This window comes from Ixodes scapularis, unplaced genomic scaffold (assembly GCF_016920785.2).
Source record: "Ixodes scapularis isolate PalLabHiFi unplaced genomic scaffold, ASM1692078v2 PGA_scaffold6__148_contigs__length_123643588, whole genome shotgun sequence".
Classification (NCBI taxonomy): Eukaryota; Metazoa; Arthropoda; class Arachnida; order Ixodida; family Ixodidae; genus Ixodes; species Ixodes scapularis.
In genome coordinates, this window is record NW_024609881.1 from 114,999,816 (window position 1) to 115,021,391 (window position 21,576).

A 21,576-nucleotide genomic window follows, 5' to 3' on the forward strand; every position below is an offset into this window, starting at 1 on the left:
ACGTGTACTCCTTGATAAGATAACGTGTATCCACACTAAAATGCTAATAAATATACCTTAAATCTCCACCTAAAGGTGAAAATTAGTAATCATCCGCGAGAAGCCGGACTTTTTTTCCTATGGTTCTTGAGGTGAAAACAGGTATAGAAAGAATGCCCTCTGCTGTGGCGGACCTTGATCGCACATGTGACTCATTCCTCTCACTCTGTTCGTATTGCCTCTCTCATGCGCAGAGAGATGCGTTTTGATCGTTCGCGCGCACTTCAGAAACAAATACTTACCGTCCACGGATCGGTTCAGCTCCGCCAGATACGTCGCCTTTCGTGGGAGCTTTTGGGTGAACTGCACGTAGAGCCGAAACTTAACCCGCATCTGCTTTAATAACGCCTAATAACTCTTTAAGGCCCTTAAAAAGAAAAATATTTTTTTTTAACGGTCTGGTTGGGACACGCGTGTCCAAAAATTAATTTTATGCGAAAAAAAAAATTGTAGTGCAATATTGACGACGTGTGACGCGATTTAGTCGGTAGTCGCCTCGTTGTCACTTCTTTCCTCGGCATTTAGGGCGCGTGGAGGAGTGGATCGGCTTCGCCTTTACGTTAAGGTGGAAAGAGCGAATGACCATCTCGTTCAGCGAATGACCATTCCGTGACGTCATGGATTTTGCGCGCGAAATTTCAAATAAATCTCTCGCAGTCAACATTGCTGTACACATTTTTTTTCGCGTAAAATTTATTTTTTGACACGCGTGTCCCAATCAGAATGTTAAAAAAAAGGAAAAAAAACGTGTTTTTTTTTTCTTTTTAGGGGTTTTTCAATTCGCTGTCCAAACTAACATCATGGTTAAATTGGGATTAAAGTCGCTGGATAAAGCGACCTTACCCGGTTTAATGAATCGAAGAGCGCAAGACACCCTCATTCAACCCTTTCGCGGGAACCGTATTAAACTGTTTAGGAGGCTTTCATTGCCGTTCTAGATCAAAACCTGATTGATAAATAACCTTCAATGTTTCTGAGCCCCATTAAGCCTAAAACCGGAATTCCAATGAATAGTACTATGATATTCCCGAACTTCATATTTCTTCGGGCCTAGGCTAAGAATATTGCCACGCGCTAGACACACCGGTGGATGGCACAAGCTATCACATTAAGATACGCACGCACATGACATCGGGCAGTGCCACCCGCCAGACGCACGGGCCGGTCGCACGAGCGTCTGGCGCTCGTGCCATCGCGTGACTGTGAGCTTTGTTTTTTGGGGCATTCTTTTCATCTACTCCGCTGTTCTTGTCATCTACTCCGCTGGGGCTTGACACCGAAGTGAAGAAGAAAAAGTTTTTGTTTCTCCACGGGGCCGAGCTCTTTTTGTGTTGTACATAAAGTCGTGACATTATCCTGAGCCACCCCATGCTAAATATATATCTGAGGTGCGCAAAACCTTTAGCAGAATAGTGATTTAGATAGAGATATGGGTGTTATTAGAAGTAAACCTAGTGGTAGACCAAATAGTCACAAAGCCTTATCGTAATACAGGCCCAAAATACTTCTACAAAACGAATTCATTACAATAGAATTTCGATAAAAAAATATATATATAAAATTCAAGCGCAGCAAAATGATTTCATAATATTTAAATACTTCGTTTTTCAAATGATTTTTTTACAGTTTGAGATGAGTGAGTTAACTTTAGCGTCGTGTAAAAAAAAAAAAAAAAATCTAAACATTAGCTCAAACCGCGGAATATTCATGCTTTTGACATATACGACTCGTTATTGCGAAAGATGTATACCTAAAAGTGAATTCATTTCTGTAGACTGGAGCATGATCTATGAATAAACTCGGTGAGGATATGCCATTTGCAAAACACGGTACCATTTCGTGGCACAGGTATTGTTCTTGCCATTCTAATGGCGGTAAAACAAATGTGGCATTTCATCGGGCCCCATCATTTTTGTGCGTCAAGGGCGGATGGAAATATGCCTTTCGCCGTTCTTCGTTACCGGCTAATTTCAGCTTCAATGGTACAAAAAAAAAAAAAAAAAAAGAACTACCGGCTGACAAGAGGCGTTGAGCTTGGTAGAGCCCGTCATAGTGTTCGCTCTATCAATCGACATTTCTCAAAACTACCCAGGCACCAAGGAGAATGCTGGGTACGTAGGCGTACACGCGCTGCAAGCACACGCCTTATAGGCATAAAAGATTCATATTGAAATAACAAAACTAAGGCGTTCACCAACGCGCGAGCAGAGTACCATTCGTTTGAGGTTCTTTATTTAGAGCAGTTCAGCAGAACACGTCAGCCAACGCCGCCTGGTATAACCAAAGTATGTGAACTAGAATGTGGACATCATCACGGAGAGATAGAATGCCGACACATACTACAGGATGTCTCGAATAGCGGCCAAGCTCTTTAAATCTACTGCAAAAAAATCGGTTTCTCCATCTATCGCGCTACGATTTTGTGCAGCGTTGCCCACAGGTGGTGCATTTTGTGTCTAAAATTTGCAAAGAGCGAATTTACCCGAGGAAAAAGAAAAAAGAAAGAAAGAAAAAGTCTTGACTCCTATGTAAACACAGCGAAACCACCGGTATTAAATAGTAGGGCGCCCTGTTGTTTGAAGACCGGTGGCTTCGCTACGTTTCCATAGGAGTAAATCTTTTTTCTTTTTTTTTTTTTTTTTACCTTTTCCTCGGGCAAGCTCGCTCTTTGCAAATTTTAGAGGAAAAATACACCACCTGTGAGCAACGCTGCACGAAATCGTGGCACAATAGGTTAAGAAACCGTGTTTTGCGGTCGATAAAGCCTGGCCGCCATTTTACACGCCCTGTAAGCTCGAGCGCTATAATGTTAAAAAGCACAACAGGACAACGGACAGAAAGGAAGACAGACACAGGGCTATACTTACAACTGAACATGTATAGCGCCGGTACTTGTTGACATTTTTCTGGCGGCTCTTGATAGAAACTTGGGTAGCAAGCTTGAAGAATTAGGGGTGGTAAATATTTTAAGATTTGTAGTTTTTTTTTGTCCTCTTGGACTTCAGCCCAGATGTGTTCGATGAATGGTGTCTGTGACCCTCTTCATTTGCAGTGACTGTTTAAAACCGCTGATGCTAACACATGAAGTTCCGGTGGGGGGATCCATTCGGTTCTTGGATCTATGAGGCTTGACGTTCAACCGGAGCATGTATACTGGACTTACAAACCTATAGGAGAACAAGCCAATACTGCCATTCATGTCGGCAAACTCGAAACTCGGAAAGTTGGGAATCATTAATCTCTGCCTCGGTAACGCTTCAGCAAAGTCATGCGCTCACAAGGTTGACGAAAGCTGTAAAAATCAGGCGCTAAGACTCAAGCCTCCAAGGTATTCGCCCAAGCCACACAGATTTTGCCAATCATTGGTCAAGGGCTGGAAATGGTTCTTTGGTCAGTGGCCAGACAGTGTCCATCCATTGGCTGATGACTGGCCTTTCTCTGGCCATTGGCCAATGGCCACTGGCCATTGGCCAGCCATCGCCCAAGCATTGGTCGATGGATGACCACTCTTTGGCCATTGGCCAAAAGATCATCGCCTGGCATTGGCCAATGCTTGGCCGAATTCCGCGCGGTCACCCTTCATCAGCAATAGCCGAGAACAACCTCAAGAAGTTAAAGAATAAAGATAGTGACGGAACGATAGTACAGAAGAAGAAAAAAGTAGTGGTAATACCATACCTGCATAAAGTATTCCACAACCTTAAAAGAGTGGGCTTGCACGGGGGGTTAAGGTCGTTTATTCAACCCCTTTGAAGCTAGCTAGCTTCTGTAGCAAGGTGAACTCCAATTCGAACACGACAGGCGGACGCAGCTGGTGAAGCACAAAACCTGCTTCGTTGAGTGTGTAGTACAAGAGGTCGTTTATTTCGTCCCATTATTGTGTGGGCGTCACTATGTGGGTCAGACGGGCCGCTGCCTGCATGAACGTTTGAGAGAGCACCGATACAACGTAGATAGGGTCGTATCAGGGCATCTCGGTGCGCATTGCCGTGATTGTGGATGCATTCCACTCTTTGGCTGACTGTGCTGACTGTACCCGAGAAATACTTGAGGCCCAAGAAATTAGTAGACTGGGGTTGCAGTGTGTCAAGACACCCTCTGTATCTTTGTAGGACAAAGAATTACTGTTCCTCAACCAGGGATGACTATAGTCTGACATAGTGCGATGAGTGATGTCAAAACTTCAGCCTTTTAACAATCTGTATTTGTATATCTTTGTTAACTTGTTTTTTTTTTTTTAACGGCGCCGGTATATATATTGAGCGACAACGAAAATAAAGTTCGGTTGTAAGTAACGCTGTGTCTGTGTCTTCCTTTCTGTACGTTGTCCTGTTGCGCTTTTTAACCATTATGAATCACCAACTCTCCACCCTCAAGCACTGTGTCAGCGTTAATTCGGGTGGGCCTCGTGTACAACGAGTGCGTCGTAGGACGCTGAGTGTCAGGCTCGGGTTCGTTTGCTGAGTCAACACCACTGAAGGGTGCAGTGTGTGTACATATACACCCAAAGCGCGCTCCTTGGACCTTAGGTAACTTAGCAGAAAGGTTTATTGTGGGGCTTGTGGGTCAGGTGCGTGCCAAGCCAACTGACTGATTGGACACATTATCGAAATGAACGCTGGAGGCTTTCTGTTATCCTCTTCGCCGCATATCTTCCACTACTTCCCTTAGGCCAGCTTCAGACTGGGCAGTTTCTCCCATCTTGACGTCGCAACACCAGCAACAAGGGGCGCCCGCGTTTACACGCACCAACCAATTGCTGCGATTTGCCATCATAATTTTTCTTGCCCTATTTAGACACAAAGTTACTCGATATAAACGTGTTTCTATACTTTTAAATGGTGTTGAGAATACTAACTGATCTTTCTGAAATGGTTTATCCCCAAGAAACAATCAATTCCAAACCAGAAGCAAGTCTTTAGTTGTCATCATCACCGGCATGGGGTATCACGTGAAAATAATGCGTCCCTGATTAGCTGCTGCCGTTTAAAACGTCTCCGAGTTGTCCAAGTTTCTCGTTCGTTTTGAGCCGGACGCAATACAAGCAATTCGTGCCGCACTGAGAAAGCTAGGAAACAACTTGCCATCAACCGCGAAATTGCTGGGAAAGTTCTCCCTTCTGAAGCGGGCCTGATCAGCCACGTGAAGGACGCCATTAAGATGTCACACATGCCGTGCCCTCTGATGATAAGAATGATACTGAGTGATTCAAACGCGTCGTTCACCCTTCGAAGGAACCGCACGAATCAGTATCTTAATGGTGCATTTTCCCCATAAAATTTTCGAAGAATTAACTTATTTGAGTAAATAGTGAAATAGTATGAGATTGATTTCGCTAGCGACAGCGTCCGTCTGGTTACAAAAGGCATCAACAGCCGACAGATGGAGGCAGGTAAGAGCGAGGAATAAAACCCTTATTTCCGATAGCAGACTATATTTTTTTGGTCCATTGTAGCACGGGCTTTGTCGATGTAACGAATAATTGCGTTAATTTAGCTGAGCAGACATAAAAACGAAACCATCAAAGCAAGTTCTTTGTCTTGCTATTTTGGCTATATGTCAACAGCTGCCTCCATCTATCGCTTGTTGCGTCACCCAAACGTGCTTCATTCGCAGATGGCCGCTGTAGGCAGCGAATGCACTCTTAATTATTTGATCTTTTCTCAGATAAGCTCGTCCTTTTAAATTTGAGACACAAGATGGACCATCATTGGCCACCTCCGTACAAAATCTCAGCTCGAAACGCGAAGAAACCGATTTATGGACTTCTTTCAAATGGCCAACGTAGCATTTGACTCACTCTGTAAGTGGGCAGATGGAATTAGGGAAAGGGTCTATTGCGAATCGCATCAGTATCGTACCGTCGTCAGTGTGGTCCGATAGTTCTTGATTGTCGGGTTGCTAAGCTCACCCTCGGCTGCGGCCAGTCCGTCTGGAGAGATCTGCGAAGCGAAGATCAAGCAATTCATCGTTTCTCATCGATGCGTAACTATTACAGCACCTGAAACGTGTCTGTAATAGACGCGCTTACTTGGTCCTCTAGATTTTCACAAAGGCGAGGTATAACCAGTGCCGGGAAGTGATGTTTCCGTTCGTCAACAAGAGAATTACACACTCGCACTCTAGAGAGTAAAAGCGCCAAAAACAAGAAAAGTGTAGAACACCACAGAGTGGTACATTGAACGGGTTTAATATCAGAAAAAGTTATGTACCGCGATAACAACAAGACAAATCATCCAATCTCTACCAACCAATCGCTAATTACTTTTTTCCTTCTTCAAACCCCAAGCGATCGTAAATATGGCAAGTCGGATTCAAACGAGGTTACGGAGGGGGCACTGCCATATCTCCCACCTACTTGTCCTCCCTGTTGTATTTGTTTTTTTCTTTACAATGTTTAACCAATTCGCTTTGGTACGTACCTTTCTTCACACTGTCACGCTTGCGCCATCAATCGAGTAGCCTTGGAACGAATATATCTTCTAATTTCTTTTTTCCTACATCCCTCTCTTACAATTGGGCTGGAAATAATTATGACAAGGTTATCTCCTAGACAGTGCGCCTATTTGATCTCTCAACTGCGGAACCTGGAGCCTAAAGGCGTATGGGAGGTGTTCCAGGGCTCCACTGATATTGCGCCAAAGGGCTTCGAGTATGGTCAGTATGGTCTCTAGACATAAGCGGTGCACAAGCGGCCACAACGCACGTGGTCACAGTCAAACGCCAAGTTTCTCTCCTGCCTACGCCGAACCGTGCCGACCGCAGTGTCGTGTTCTCCCGCGAACCGTGCCCAGCGCCGCCATGAACTATCTTGATTACTTCCTAAACACCATGACAAAAAAAAAAAAAAAATCAAGCTGGCGGTGACGATTTACAAAACTCCAACCCCGCAGGAATTTAATCTCCTCTCTGCTTCACGTGTGACGTCAATACGTCACACAAAGGACCCGACAACGGCTGTGGACTGTCTCCCTTTCTTATCACGTTGTCTAGCCAGATACACAGTGGAACATGTAAAGCTACGGCCGTGTACCTTAAAACCTCTTACGACGAGGGAACAAACTGGCGTCACCTATCGGGTAGCCATACGAACATTTGGCATTTCCGTATATTTCCTATCTTTTTCGCGCACCATTCGTCCTTTCTTGGCTCGGAAAACCTCTTTGGCAACGTTACAAACGACTATTTCTCATAGGTAGTACATGTACATTTGATCTCGCAAGTACCACCAAAACCTACGCTCTAGTGAAATGCAGTTTCAGGGTCACCTCATAGGTGGCGCCAGCGTGCTCTCTCGTCGCAAGAGGTCGCAAGAACTCGGTCCTAATTGCAAACGCAAATGTGTGAACGGACCTATAGGTAGTATTCACTGGCGGCCATAGCTGTGTGCGCGAATGCTGAGCGCTTGCTGACGGCGAGCTTCCGCAGTTCTTTTGCAGCGTGCATTCCGCACCATCAAGAGTGTCGGCGTTAGCAGCCTATTGATGTGAGCTGGTTCTGAGCATGCGCTCTAAACAGCACCCACAAATATGGCGTCCAGTGAATACTCCCTATAGTGCCGTGGAGAGGTAACACTGCAACGGTCCTATACCTCTGCTCTGTTTCGACTTGCGACAGACCGCATTAGATGCAGACCGACACGCGGGCTTGACGTCACGGAGCTGCGGCGGCGCTGCGATCGCGCCGGAGCCGGGGGGTGTGGGCAAAAGCGCGCACGTTTCGCATGGGCGTCATAGCATTTCAGCATGCCGCGAAGCTGTGTTGCCGTTAATTGCACCGAAATGTACAAGAAAAGCAGCGGAGTGAGTTTCCACGAGTTCCCGGCAGACTCTGAAAGGCATAGAAGGTGGATAATATCCGTGGATCGAAAAGAATGGTCGCCTCGCGCGAATGACCGTTTGTGCGGCAAACACTTTCTTAGAGGCAAGTGCGGCTTCCATTTCAAACTCCGTCCCGAGGCTTGCTTATGTGCAGGGGAACCGTTGTCTGATCGAGACCAACCGGATTTTGTTCCGACGGTGTTCGCGCACAACGCACCGGCCAAGCGCTCGTCGGAGGCTCGCTACGCCCATGCTACCGAGCAGAAGGGGATCGGCGACAGAACGGCAATGTTGTAGGCGTTACAGAAAAAAAAATGTAACGAAATACGTTACTCGTTACTAGCAAATAAAAGGAACGCGTTACTTTGCTACGTTATGTAAATATAAAAGGAACGCGTTACCGCTACCGATAAAAAGTAAGGCACATTACTTCTGCGTTACTTTTTTAAATTATGATTTGACATATTTTACGGTTTTGACGATACAGGTCATATATCAAGAAACATTATGTTCATGCAGAAACTGAACATGATTACTTTATCTCTTTTTACGGTTTCACCTAAATACTGACGAGAAAAAAACGCAAAGAAAAACATGGCTTGATGCCTAAAACACGGAAACAATTCAAGTGTAATTTCTTTAATACTTGGGAAGTAGTAACGACTAACGTAACTACGTTGCTTGAAATAGTAACATAAGTACGTTACCCGGTACTGTGTCGAAAACGTAACGAGTAGGTTACTACGTTACTGAAAAAAGTAACGCGTTTCTGGTAACGCCGTTACTTGTAACCGGTTACCGCCAAGACTGCAGCACGGACAAACCTTTACTGGTTGTAATGCCTTGTGGTCATGAGGGTATCAAAAATATCATACCTTGACTTAAAGACGCTCTGTGTATTTAATCAAATAACGAATGCACACACTTCCGCAGACCCGCAGACCCGCAGTCTGCTGATCCCGCCGGCAGTGCGGAAACCGACTCGATGTAATCGTAGACCTCGAGAGACTTGTACGCCTGCACCGTGTCGGCCGTGAACTGGGTTGGCGAAAAAACTAAATAAACGACGACCTGAGCCGTCGACTTCCGTGGCAGCAACTTTACGTCGGAAGTCCAGCAGGCCTTGTTTACGGCGTACGGATCCTCGTAGGCAACGCCGTCCACGCACTGTTTGTTTCGATACCGCTACCGTTCAGGCTCGGGCAACGAGCTCAAATAGTCGGGCATAGCATAAGACATACGTAGTGAGGAAATACGACGCACAAATAAAGATACAAGCGTCCCTGCAACGTCAACAACGAGCGCACGCCATAGAGCGCAATGGCGAAAACACGGAGAGCCGGGCTGCTTTTGCCCACATAGCTTCCGCGCATGCGCGGCCTTCCGGCCGTGTTGGTAAACAGAGCCGCTCCGCGTGTCGGTCTATACGAGCCATTGGAGCCAATCCAACGCCGTGTTAGGGTCACGTGATATTCGGGGGAAAAAAAGAGGGGGAGGGGGGCTGGATTGGCCGGAATGAATGGCTCGCGTACCATCTGCTGCCATTCACCATAATGTGAAACGTAGTGTAATCCAACACACTGTTTGCACACGAGCCCACCTTCGCCCACACCATGTGTGGTCGCTGCAGATACCAGATTCGCGTGAGGTGAAGCATCTACGCATGCGCAGTGCCCACAGCAGCGCCACCGCACGGCCGTGACGTCAGCGGCGGTTAAGAATCAAAGGTAACAGACCCAGTCCCGTCCCCGCGGGGCGCCCGACACGATGACATTCTCGACGCTCTTGACCTTCATGCAGTCGGTGAGCGGAAGGTTGGTCGGGGTTGTGTTGCACTTCGCAAATGCCGATCCCAGGTGGCCACGGATTCGAGTCTCCAGCGCGTGCATGCCGGACACCAGAGTGTTCAGATCCGTCACGTGGCCTCCCACAGTCCTCAGCGTCGCCGTGGCGTTCCCGAGACCTGTGCGTCCACGGTAAGTCAACGGTCAAAAAATTCGGAATGTCACGCTTTTAAGATCTAGTCTGGCCACCGGAGATGGAAAATGCTACCAGTCTGCGAGCCATGGGCCAGCCTCAGCGAGGCTCAGCGTTACTAGAACTAGTATGGTAAATTGTCAAGGAGTGTGTGTTGACTGTTAGTCTAGTGGAGTCAGTTTTAAAGCAATACTCTCTGTACAAATAAAACAAAAATTCGCATTTTGTTTGCGCTGCACGAAGTAGTTCTTGCACTACTTGGTTGTCGGAAGAAGAAACAACGCTTTTGGCATTTGAGCATAGTTTAATTTTATACTGCGTCTCACATTCAACCTCATTAATGCGCTTGTCGATCTCGGTTTCTGTAGTTCATGCCTCAGGCGCCATCCACCGCGACTTCCGCTGCGCCATTCAAGACGCGAGATTCCCGCATAATCGTTTCACGTGTCCTCGGCCGCCAGATGGCGCCATATATTAATTAATATTAAGCCTGAGGGGACAATAGCGCTATAACAAAAGCAAACGTACGATCAGCCACTTCGGATATGCCCGCAAACGGCGTGTCTCCAAATATGTCCGCGAAGTCGTCCTCGGTGGCTTTGACGCAGGCTGGAAGAAACCAAAAGCACAAACGTTACCTTCGGCTTCCCAGTTTCGTTTCGATGCGGGTGCCGTCGAACGCGGCGCAAACCATCTAATGGAGAGAAGTGTTGACCATTAGGAATAGTTACTTCGTTTGATGAGTGACGGGACATCGCCTCAGGAAGATGTGAATAGGAGTACGTAGTGCAAGCAATGTTAAGCTCTACTGCTTCGTTTGATGAGTGACAGGACATCGCCTCAGGAGGATGTGAAGAGGAGTACGTAGTGCAAGTAATGTTAAGCTTTACTTTTTTTTTTTTTATCCGTAGAAGTTTCATCGATGGGGTTTGTGCAGGTGAGTTATACGACCACGGGACATAATGTAGGAGGAATTTCGTCACAGTAAATCAGTTAATTAACTAGGATTTGTTCATTGACTTTCGAGTAAGCGGAGATAAGACTGTGGTTCCAATTAGAAACTTGCTGAGCGTCGTCGAAAACCACTAAATCAGTATATTTTTAGGCATACTTTCAGAGCGTGGGAAGTGCAGTAGTGCGCTAAAGTCACCCCTCGTGCAACGGGCGCGAGTCTGGTGCATATATACTGACAAAGCCTGGCAGATTGCCACGAGAAGCGGCCGCCGAAACGGAAAAGGTGGAGCGGCAGACAACGGATGAGAGGAGAGCCACGTGACTGGCGCCCCGCTGCGGCGAGACGCCGAAACACACTTCTCCCGAGCGGACAAGTGTGTTTCGGGTCCTCACCTCTGCAAAAGCTGTGCGCTGACGTCCAAGTTCCCTGCGAAATGACTCTTCGATGCTTTGTGCTACCAGATCCTCGCGCTCCAAATCCGCGACCGGGCACTCTATGGCTCCGTCGTCGAACTGCCAGGCCTTGGGAGTATAGAGGAGAAAACCCGTCTTCGCAATGCCAGCGCGTTGCACCCGTTGCAGGTAAAGTTAGCGCACAACCGCGCATCACCCGCGCCCTAAATCTTTCTGAAATTCACTTATCTAGTGGTTTTCAATGACGTCCAACAAGTTTCTAATTGGAACCAAATTGCTTATATTAACTAAATAAGTTCATTAACAAATCTTAGTTAATTACCTGATTTATCGTGACGATTATTTCCTTATATTATGTCCCCCGGGCCTTATAACTTACCTGCACAGACCGCACTAGTGCAGCTTTCATTCATTTTTTAAAGCAAATCTGAAAAGGCAAACAAAAAAATAATATTAACCCGTATAATGTTTGGGTGTTTATGATAATTCCATTAATGCAAAGGTGCAAGCGAGCTGGACAAGAATGGCGACAATAATCCCTAGGGAAGGGGAACAAGTGGAAAAAAGAACAAAGAATTATCCTCCCAGGACTCGTGAAAGAGGGCGAGAGAGAAAAGGGGAAAGGGCTACCGGCGCTTTCCCCTCCACCGGGTCGTTAGAAAGAGAGAAAGTTCCGGATGAGAGGCTTGGCCGGTGTTGGGTCTCTGCAGTGCACGAACTTCGTTCGCGCTTTCTTCTCTGTTTTAAACTCGCGAACTTAATTAGAGCCACGGGTTTTGATGGCGACAGTCCCCCGGTCATCGGTACACCATTGCTCGGTTATCAGGTGCACGAATAACGACAGAAAGCGTCGAATACTGTCCGAGTACCTATGTAGCTTCCAAGGAATCCGGCAAGGCACATGACCTCGGTCTCCGGCGGCAGAGGATTGCGTCCGCAAACCCAAAAAACGCTTCCTCAACGCCATCCTCTCTACTGTGCTCGGAACATTTTGTGAATGGAGCGTGCACCGAACGTTGTACCGCCGATGAACATGGGGTACGCTCACAAGGTGCGAGCGAGTTTTCTCATGATAATTGCTGTTTCGGCTTGTAAAGTTTTGTAACTGAATTTATCTTAATATTGATATTTTGCAGTGGTGAAAATGACTCGATTTTACCACCTACAACACTTAGTTGAAGGCTCATTTCCGCCGCCGGGTGTGGTTGGAAATTGTTGAAAAGTTAGTTCTACCGGTTTTACTGAATCGCGATCTCCTGCGCGATACCAGAGAGCCGCCGAGAGCGCTCCCTGGAGTGCCGCTGGTGGGTTGTTTCCGTTGATTGGGCGCTTTGAAGCGCTGAATATTCGCTGCAGGGTACATCTCGTGTGTTCCGATCTGCGTTTTCGAGCACAGTGTGCACGTTTCTTTGTTCGAGTCATGGCATCCGCCAGTGCGGCGACGGCGGGAACAGCGGCAGCGAACGTGCCAGCGATAGAAATTGGAGGTGAGTACTCAAAATATTGCATCAAATAATAAAATAATTCGTGGCTGCTTTGAGGCTTTCTGCGGTTCGCAAGGAAATATAAAAACACGGACAAGCAAGAGATAAAAGCAGCGCAGCAAAACGATCGGTGGCAGTTCCGGGCGTTTACAAAAGTTATAATTGAGTCTCCCGTGTCGTGTATCGCTTGTTGATTACTAAAAACGGCTACGTTGAAATAGGCCTATTGCAAGCAAAACTTTTTACATGGTTCATCAGTTCCAGTTATGCGGAAAGCGATGGAGCTTAAAAAACATTGCAGCCGCACTCGCCTTGCCGGATTCCATGCAAGCTACATAGGTCCTCGGACAGTATTCGACGCTTTCTGTCATTATTCGTGCACCCTATCGCCAAGCAATGGTGTCACGATGACCGGGGGACTGTCGCCGTCGGAGCCCGTGGCTCTAATTAAGTTTGCGAGTTTAAAACGGAGAAGAAAGCGCATTACATACACCCAACACCGACGAAGCCTCTCATCCATCCTGGACTTTCACTCTTTCTAACGACCCAGCAAGGGGCAAAGCGCCGGTAGCCCCTTTTCCCTTTTCTCTCTCGCTCTCAAAATGGCGCTACCCACGATAATACGGTCTATACAAAGTCGAACAAGCGAAAGTGAATGTCCAAAAACCGAAGATGTTCAACTGTCGCAGCCGCCACGAATACCTACATTCTAGTTTCAGGAACATGTCTGCCTTGAATTCGTTGTAATTCCGCACCAAAACGAAGTCCACCTCCTAAAAGAGGAGACCAAATAAACAAATGAGCGTTTGTATAGGAAGTATTTAAATTCACTGGATCCTGGTCAAAGTACGCCATTGCCTTCCCTGCCTGTTAGCAGGACACATACTTGCAAGGGATTGGCTGATCGATCTCTTTTGTCGTAGAAATCGCCATTTTGGTCCTTTCAAATCTTCGAAAGGGTCGTCCTGAACAAGCCTCGCCAAGGTCGCTATGCGCCATCTTGCTGAAAGCATTCCTCGCCAATATAGTATACGCGTCTTTGGCGCTGTGTGTTTTCAATCAACTTATTAATCGATTATTTACGTGTATATTTTACAATTATATTGTTTTTGTTTTGTTGTAGTTTTGCGTATTTTAAGAAAGGAAATTTATTTTTCAGTGCCGCCAAGCATCGACGCCATGTGTGGTGGTGGTACGAAGTTGTGCGCTTGTTTCGCCGATCTGTGGATATGTATACACCAACTCATGTTTACAAACAAACCGGAGCGCCCCTAGCGGACGCCACCGGCGCCGCGCATGCGCGATGGGGGTGTGGGCAAAAAGCTCGCCGTCGCTCATAAACAAACCATTGAAATGCGATGTTGTCGGCGTCGGTGTGAGTCCCCCTGCCCTTTTTCGCGTTCGAATTGTTGATTCTACGTCTTCTTGGCGTTGTCTGACCACTTGAGCGGCGTCAGCGAAATTACCGAGGCTCGTTACACCGCGAAACTTCGCGTGAATAATGTGACATGTGGCGATGCATTCCGCGTGGACGCCGCAGTATGTACGATAAAACCTGATTCGCATGATGAGATTTCGCTCGCAATTTTCAGTCGCGACGCCGCTCGGGCTGCAAAAGCTTGTACCGTAGCTGAGGTAGTCGACGCCGATACTGAAAATCGCAAGTAGAATCGGACTAAGTCAATTAGGCATAGCAAGTCAGTGATGGTCACTCGTTACAATAATCATCTCCTTGTATTTACTGTTTACATCGAGCCTACTTACCAACCTTAAAACTTAAGTCTTTTGAGGCCTGCACTTCGTATAGCAAGTACCGGGTCAACATTTAATCTACGGCCGGCGTCATCTAAGAGAGCAGACGACAAGCAGAAACGTTTGAAAGAGCAGACGACAGTTCGAACAATCAGGCGGCCGTTTGAGCTTGAAGACGCACTGAACGTAGTCCACAGGTTGTCCGCACAGCTTGACAGTTTTCTGGTGTTCATGTTGGAACAAAATAAATAAATCTGATGACCACAAGTGTCCGTGAATTCAACCCAAAGTGCTTCCCGCCCAAGCAATCGTTGTCCGACGGCGTCTGCTTTTCCCTTTTCACGGCACATATACAGATTCTCGGACGAACCGAGCACGTAAAAACTGACCTTCAAACCTTTCTCGACACCTTTGGTACGGCCCCAGTCGCGGCGTTTTGACGAGAAGGCAGGTTTTTGTCTGGTTCCTTTCAAAACAACGCAGGAATACACGTCTGGCATGGGGACTTCTGCCCACAGTCCCAGACCGGAAGTGCGACCGATGCGCCACCACCGCGCCGTGACGTCACAGAGATGAGTTGGTGTATACATATGGGTGTACAATAAATGTCTTTATATATGAAACTGTCACCTCGAATTTGGATGGGCTCACCAAGAGTGAAGAGGTTCAGAAAAGACTGATCATTCCATGGATTAAAATGGCGACCATACGATGAGCTTGGCGCTGCTTTTCCAGGATCCAGTGACATGAGGAGCATTCATGCACCGGCGGCACTTTCAGCAGCATCTTTCGCGCAGGAGGACGTGCTTTTGCGAGTGGCTTCGCTATCACGTAAAGTGAAACATACGTGCTCGCGGAAGCTATGAAAGAAGTCAAAGCTGAAAGGAATGTTTAATGGGACGCTGCGGCCCCGAGCTGCATAATTCTTTTTTTTATTTTTATTTTTTAGAGGTTTTGTTATCATGCATCTTCAGATGCTTGCATTCGAAAGTGGCACGTGCAAAATGGAACGTTACAGAGCCACCTGGATGGTTCAGCCATCATAACATGGTCGCGTCTTGCGGATGCGCTCGCGCCCCCTGCCCCAGAGCAACGGGTCTATTGCCGCCATGGAGGCACGAAACTGCTGGGGTCAGCGAAGAGTCAGTGTCTAATCAACGCGCGTAGTGCAAGTAAGTGCCAAGTTCTTCGTGACATATGGCGCACCTAGAAGACAATTAAAAAAGAAAATTGAGCAGTCTTATGACAATCCACAGTAGGGTCACAGCGACAGCTACAACACGTCACAGGGAAGTCGCTGGGCATCACCGTCGCGTTCTCGCACCTTGGGGTACGTGAAGGAAAGCGTTCTAGACAAAATAGACGTCTGATCATTCTGTTTCGAACGCTTTTGTGTATTTCTTGTACCGTAGCGCGTGATAGCGCGTCTCCCGGCACCAGCTCTTGGTATCGACAGTGCTAGAACAGCATTTTGTTATCGGCTTTTTTTTTTTCTTCACAGAGAGTGCGTGCAGTGGGCATTGTGTTCTACCATAGCCAAAGCCTGGAAGTTCGACGAGGCAGCCATAGAGTGCACGGTCGGAGATTTGGAGCTCGAGGATCTGGTACCACAGAGCATTTCTCGGGAAACCTGGACGTGGGCGCACAGCTTTTGCAGCGGCGAGGACCCGAAACATGGTCTTCAAACCCAACGAAAAAAGAAGCGCTAGCGCGAGGAGCACGAGCGGACATTCCATCGCTCGGGAGAATTGTGTTTCGGCGTCTCGCCGCAGCGGGGCGCCCGTCACGTGGCTCCCCTCTCATCCGTTCTCTGCCGCTCTCTACCTTTTCGATTTCGGCGGCCGCTTTTCGTGGCGATCTGCCAGGCTTTGTCACATGTCACGTGGCTCTTCTCTCATCCGTTGTCTGCCACTCCACCTTTCCAATTTCGGCGGCCGCTTCTCGTGGCGATCTGACGGGCTTTGCCACTATAGAGGAGGTTATGGTACGACAAAAACCCCAAGTATAACGCAGTTTGTTAGCGCTGTGGCGTAGGTCTGTGGTAACGCCTTCGCTACGCGTACGCAGTGGACCCAGATTCGATTCCCGCCGGCGGCGAACGGCGGGCGATCTTCTTCAAGGATTTGGCAACCTCGACGACGGATGCCCTGCATACGCCAGCTGCAACAACTACAACATCAACAACGGACGCCATTTTCAGTATGGGAAGAGCCCGTAACAGATATCGCTGTAAAATAAGCATGTCTCCCTTAGAAAAGCAAGGGAAACCGGGCCCGCGACAGGCTGCCATTAGCCACAGGTCGAGGAGGCATCCGGAGGCGCTGCTTGCAACCAAGGTGAGGAGAGGACTCTTTTTGACAGCTGCAGCGCGAACGGACTCAGTACATATGTGTACCTTACACTGTGACACCACCACGTGTGGCCACTGACGGGATTAAAACGACAAGGAGGTCCTCTTTTGGGTGTCTTGCCTCCAGCGCGTGCTTCGTCATCTGCATGGTGAGCCTCTAGCGAGCACGCGCAGCTAACGTATACGAATTACGGAGGCAACGCGCGTGCTTGCTGAAGTCAGGTTATCGGAAAGAAACACTCTGCAGTTTTCATCCCGTCAGTGACTATGGTTAGTTTCAGTTTAGGCGGTAGCCAAGCTGGAGCTAGAAGCACGTGCACGCTTGCACTGAAACGTGCCTGACGGGAACGCTGCAGAAGCCCGGAGCTTGCTTTTATAGCTATTACACGCGGTATATCACCTTCGGGCGAAGTGTACAGCCCCCGTGGAAACAATTTTAGCTCGTCCTTGGTACCACGTGACCCAACCAAGCAGCAGCTCACACGGGTTCCATCTCATCCGCTGATTTAGAAGAGTCATTGGTGTACAGAGCTAGGCTTTGAGTGTAGGCACTTCTTTTCCTTCTATGCTAAATACAGCAGTTACGGGGATCATGTGCGCATTGGTCCCGTGACGCTTGTTTAATATTTTTAGTGTTGTGTGAATATTTGAATTTTCGAATAGTAGTAGTTTCGAATAAAAGGCTATTCGATATCGCTTCGAGATGAACTCACGTGTTCGTACTTTACGAAGTGTTGATTGCGGCGAGTTAGCCCCGTTTAGTGCGCATTATACAGCTCCTGTGCACTGCGGAGAGGCAATACCCACGGGGCTCGCTTGCTCTGCGGGTATCGTTTCCCCGCAGTGCACAGATGCTCGGTGAAAAGCGAACTCAAGCGGGTTTTCACGCCGCGGTTATGCAAGAGTGCAACTTAGGCAGGGATGTCTTGACAACCCGCGCTCATCATTTGTGCTTGTTTTTTTTTTTTTAGTTTTTTTTTTTTGTAAAATTTGATATTGAAGCATATTTGCACAGAGCAAGCATATTTATAGATGCCATCGATAAGGAAAGCTGCGACAATTTGGTTGTTTACATGCCAAAGTTCATAAACATAAATATACTAATTAAAAGAGCTTAGAAGTGGACAAGTGGAAGATTTTGAACATTTTTCACTAGTTCAGCTGAATTTTTGTTTAATCATGGTACTTGGGAAAACTATTCGATTTGAAACGATTCGGCCAAAACCATTATTCGGTTTGAACTTAAATTCCAATATTCGCACATGACTATTTCTTTTAAACCGGGTACTGATTCTCAAGACCTATAAGTGCGAACGTAGCAGAGGATACAAGCGGGGGCTCAGTGTTTTAAGCGTGCACGCGCGCTCGTGTCTTGAAAGCTTATGATGAACTAGAGCTCCCATAGATATTGCCACACCACCCCTTATCATCATAACCGCACTGTGCTAAAAAGTCAAATTTGGGGGTTTTACGTGCCAAACCAACGACGGGCATCTGGCAAGCCCCAGTGGAGGACTGAGGATTAATTTCGGCCACCTGGGGATCTTTTGACGTGCAACCTAAAGCTTGGTTACACGGCGCCTTCTCCGCAATAAGCCTCCGTCATATTGCGGGCACCTCGGTCGGGATAACCACACTTAAACTGCTAGCGACTAAGGCATAACCACTCACGCGCTTGGTCTTCTGGTACAAGGTTTTCACGTCACTGATGGTGTGGTTGGCTTGTGGCACGAGGCCGTTGAGTCCCAAGGAGACGTAGAAGTTGGTCACTAAAGCGCAGAACAGGGCGGACCTGCTCGTCGAGACAGCAGAAGAAAAAGATGTGCGTTCCTATACTCATACTTTAAAATTTGAACGCGGAAAGAATTTGCAGCTTGTCTTTTTTATGTTGTTTATCTTGGCACAAATGAGAGAAAACGTGCCGAAATAATTAGTATCCACTACGTAATCGCAAATGAAAAAAAAAGTGATTTTTTTGTTTACAATGTGCAAAGAGAACGCGATTGCTGTAGTACGTTCACGCAATGCGGGCAAAATGGTGTCGGCACGTACCGCAGGACGGAGGTGCTAGGTGGTTAATGCACATGGCCGTCGTGGTAAGCCTCGTGGAGGTCACTGACGAGTGCCACGAGTGCTCGGTGATCGGTAAAGTAAGTGGGCAAGGTGAGACACTGGATGCTCGGTAAAGTAAGTGGGCAGAATGACCACCAATCTCTCGTTGGTGGTCAGTGTGGGCGCGACGCCTGTCGCGAGCTGCGGAAGTCAGCCGTTCCCTCCGCGCTCGCTCCTGGGCGACGCAAGCAAAGGTGCAGGATTTTCCAGTGTTGTTGAACGGTGAAGAAAAGGGGTAATGCTGACGTTCAGCGATCAGCGGAAAAGGAAAAGCATGCAGAAAAAAAAAAAAAAAAAGGCGAGGCCCTACGGGGAAAGCGGGTGGTAGGTGACGAGTTGTGGGCAGAACATATTTTACGTTTCGAGTCGGGTTCGAAAAATAGAGATTTTATAGTGTAATCGAATGATGTGGAGGTTTCGAAAACTCTTCAACATTGCGCGTAGCGATTGGATACTGCCAAAGTAAGACTCCGTATAACACGAGTAATGTTTGAAAACACCTGTTTGGACGTTATCGTTAGTAGACGACAGGGGAAGACGCTCAGCTGAAGCTTCCTGGTCGCCACGTCATTATTGACGGGTCGTTGGAGCTCTTTTTTCGTACAACTTCGCGCGGCGCGGGCAATGGAAACACTCGACTTCTCTCTCCTCGCGCTTCCCAACAATTTATTAATCCTTAAAGGCCCAGAAAGCATTACATGGGGGGATGAATGCATATATAAACAGTGCACCAAAGCAGACTTAACAGATAATTAGGAAGGCGTTTTACATTGAGTGGAGGTTACAAATATTGACAATAGTTATTTGCACTGCAGATATTCTATTTTCACAGAATGAAACATCAGTGAGTGTAACAATAAGGTCCACACAAATGAAATAAAGAATTTGCAAGGGTTGTTGGTTTTGTTGTTTTTAATGGGCTTATGAAAAAAAAAACTGTAAGCTTTAGATTCCACACTTATGTGCCAGGCTAGCTTGAAGACAGGCTGCTTTACATCAAGTTACACTCCCATGTCTACTATACTAAGAAAAATATAACGAGCTATTTTGTTTCATAAGGATCCAAGCCAGTCAGTCGAAGCACATGTCAAGATAATTGAAAGCTAGATTGTCTGTTGGATATGAATTTATAATACGCTATAAAGCCTCGATAATGACACCTGTAAGCGAAATCGGGTGCCAATTGTTAAGATAGGAATTATCACCGTTTCTAAGCATCAGGACAAATCCAGGCAATTTTTAAGTCGCCAGGCATTTGTCCGTGATAAAGTGATTTCGTAAAACGCTCAGCAAACAATTATACAAGCTTGATAATGCTGAAAAATACTACTAAGCACATAATGTGTGATAGGCCTTCCAGCGAAGAAGAGGAAAACGTCTAAACGGCACCGCCTACAAAAAGGGGGGAAAAAAGAAAAAGAAAGCTCAAAGCACTTGGCTCACAATCTCGAGGTGGTGAGTTTAAATCCTGCCAGGAGCCTGAAGTCTTTTTATATGGTTCTCTATGGACATACCGCTCTTCGCTGTCGGTTTGTATACAGCCGGCCGTTGAAGTCGGCTGTCACAGCCAAGCGTTACAGAACTGCATGAAAATCGGCGGTTAAATCGCATTGTCTATATCGCTGACTGCACAGGTCCAAATGCCTAATGACCATAGAGATGATCAGTGGACGCGAACACATATAAGCCCGCATTTGACCACACCAGGTGCAGGCTCTGCGCGTGCGCTCAAACCAGATTTTTGGAGAAGGGAAGCATTTGCGCATGCGCAGTGCCGACAACAGCGCCATCTCAGTGGCATGGCGTCAGGGGGCGGAATTGGTGCGTATACAATGAAAGAGCAGAAACTGCAACTCTGACAAGGAGGGAAACATTCCAAGTGGGAGTTTTTGCTGCTCACAGCATGACGACGATGACGAGGAACAGCACGAGACCGCAGAAATTTCGTCTGAGCGGCTGATCGGGAGGCCCCTCAGGCGGGACGCAACGGCCGCAGCATACGCTGGCAAAGCACCAGCAGTGGCAGCGGCAGCAGAACGCGATGGAGGCCAGGGCGGGAACAATGAAGGCGAGAAATAGTCCGACGCCAGCCAGGGTGAAGAGCCGAGGAAAGTTCTTGATGATCTGCACCACGGACGTCGCTGTGTGTAGTCGTCTGCTACGTAAATACCACACAGCAGACAAGGCCTGCGCGTGACGTCATCGTGTGTGGATCACTCGACGCGTCCCAAGTGGGAAACACGCTGAAGATCCACGAGAGACATGTTAATCTTGGCGTTGTCACGTGTTAGCGTCGTGCTCGTTGCGAAACAAAGACACGCGGGCGGCGACGCTGCGTGGATTCACTATTGTGATGACGTTGAGGAAAGGGGGGGGGGGGGGGGGGGGGTGAGGCGCAGGTTTTGTCTTTTATGTGGCACTGACTACTCACGCGGCCCTTAGGCGCTGTCATCTCGCTGATCGTGTATGTACAGTCATGATAAAAATAAAACACCTGCTGAACTTGAAACAGACTAGTGCCCTCGCAGAAATATTTGGACTGGATGGGAGGTTTATGGGCTAAGTCCGTATTTAACAACGAGCAACCTATAAATCTATAGGCAAGCGGACTGTTCCGCACATGTCCACCTCAAGGGTTTAGAAAGCATGGTGTTTGCTCCCTTTTCAGCTATGG

The 21,576-nt window shown here is 47.5% G+C and overlaps 1 protein-coding gene across 1 annotated transcript in view; it reads right to left on the reverse strand.

Moving 5' to 3' along the window:
- LOC115312061 (prominin-like protein) overlaps positions 1-21,576 on the reverse strand; it is a 79,207-nt gene that overhangs the window by 46,059 nt on the left and 11,572 nt on the right. Inside the window, exons 5-11 of the mRNA XM_042286062.1 lie at positions 20,803-21,026; positions 18,462-18,582; positions 13,395-13,461; positions 10,365-10,445; positions 9,596-9,822; positions 5,901-5,981; positions 282-342 (exon numbers count right to left, since the gene is read on the reverse strand). Of these exons, the coding sequence (XP_042141996.1) occupies positions 282-342; positions 5,901-5,981; positions 9,596-9,822; positions 10,365-10,445; positions 13,395-13,461; positions 18,462-18,582; positions 20,803-21,026 (862 nt within the window). The remainder of the gene's footprint in view (positions 1-281; positions 343-5,900; positions 5,982-9,595; positions 9,823-10,364; positions 10,446-13,394; positions 13,462-18,461; positions 18,583-20,802; positions 21,027-21,576) is intronic.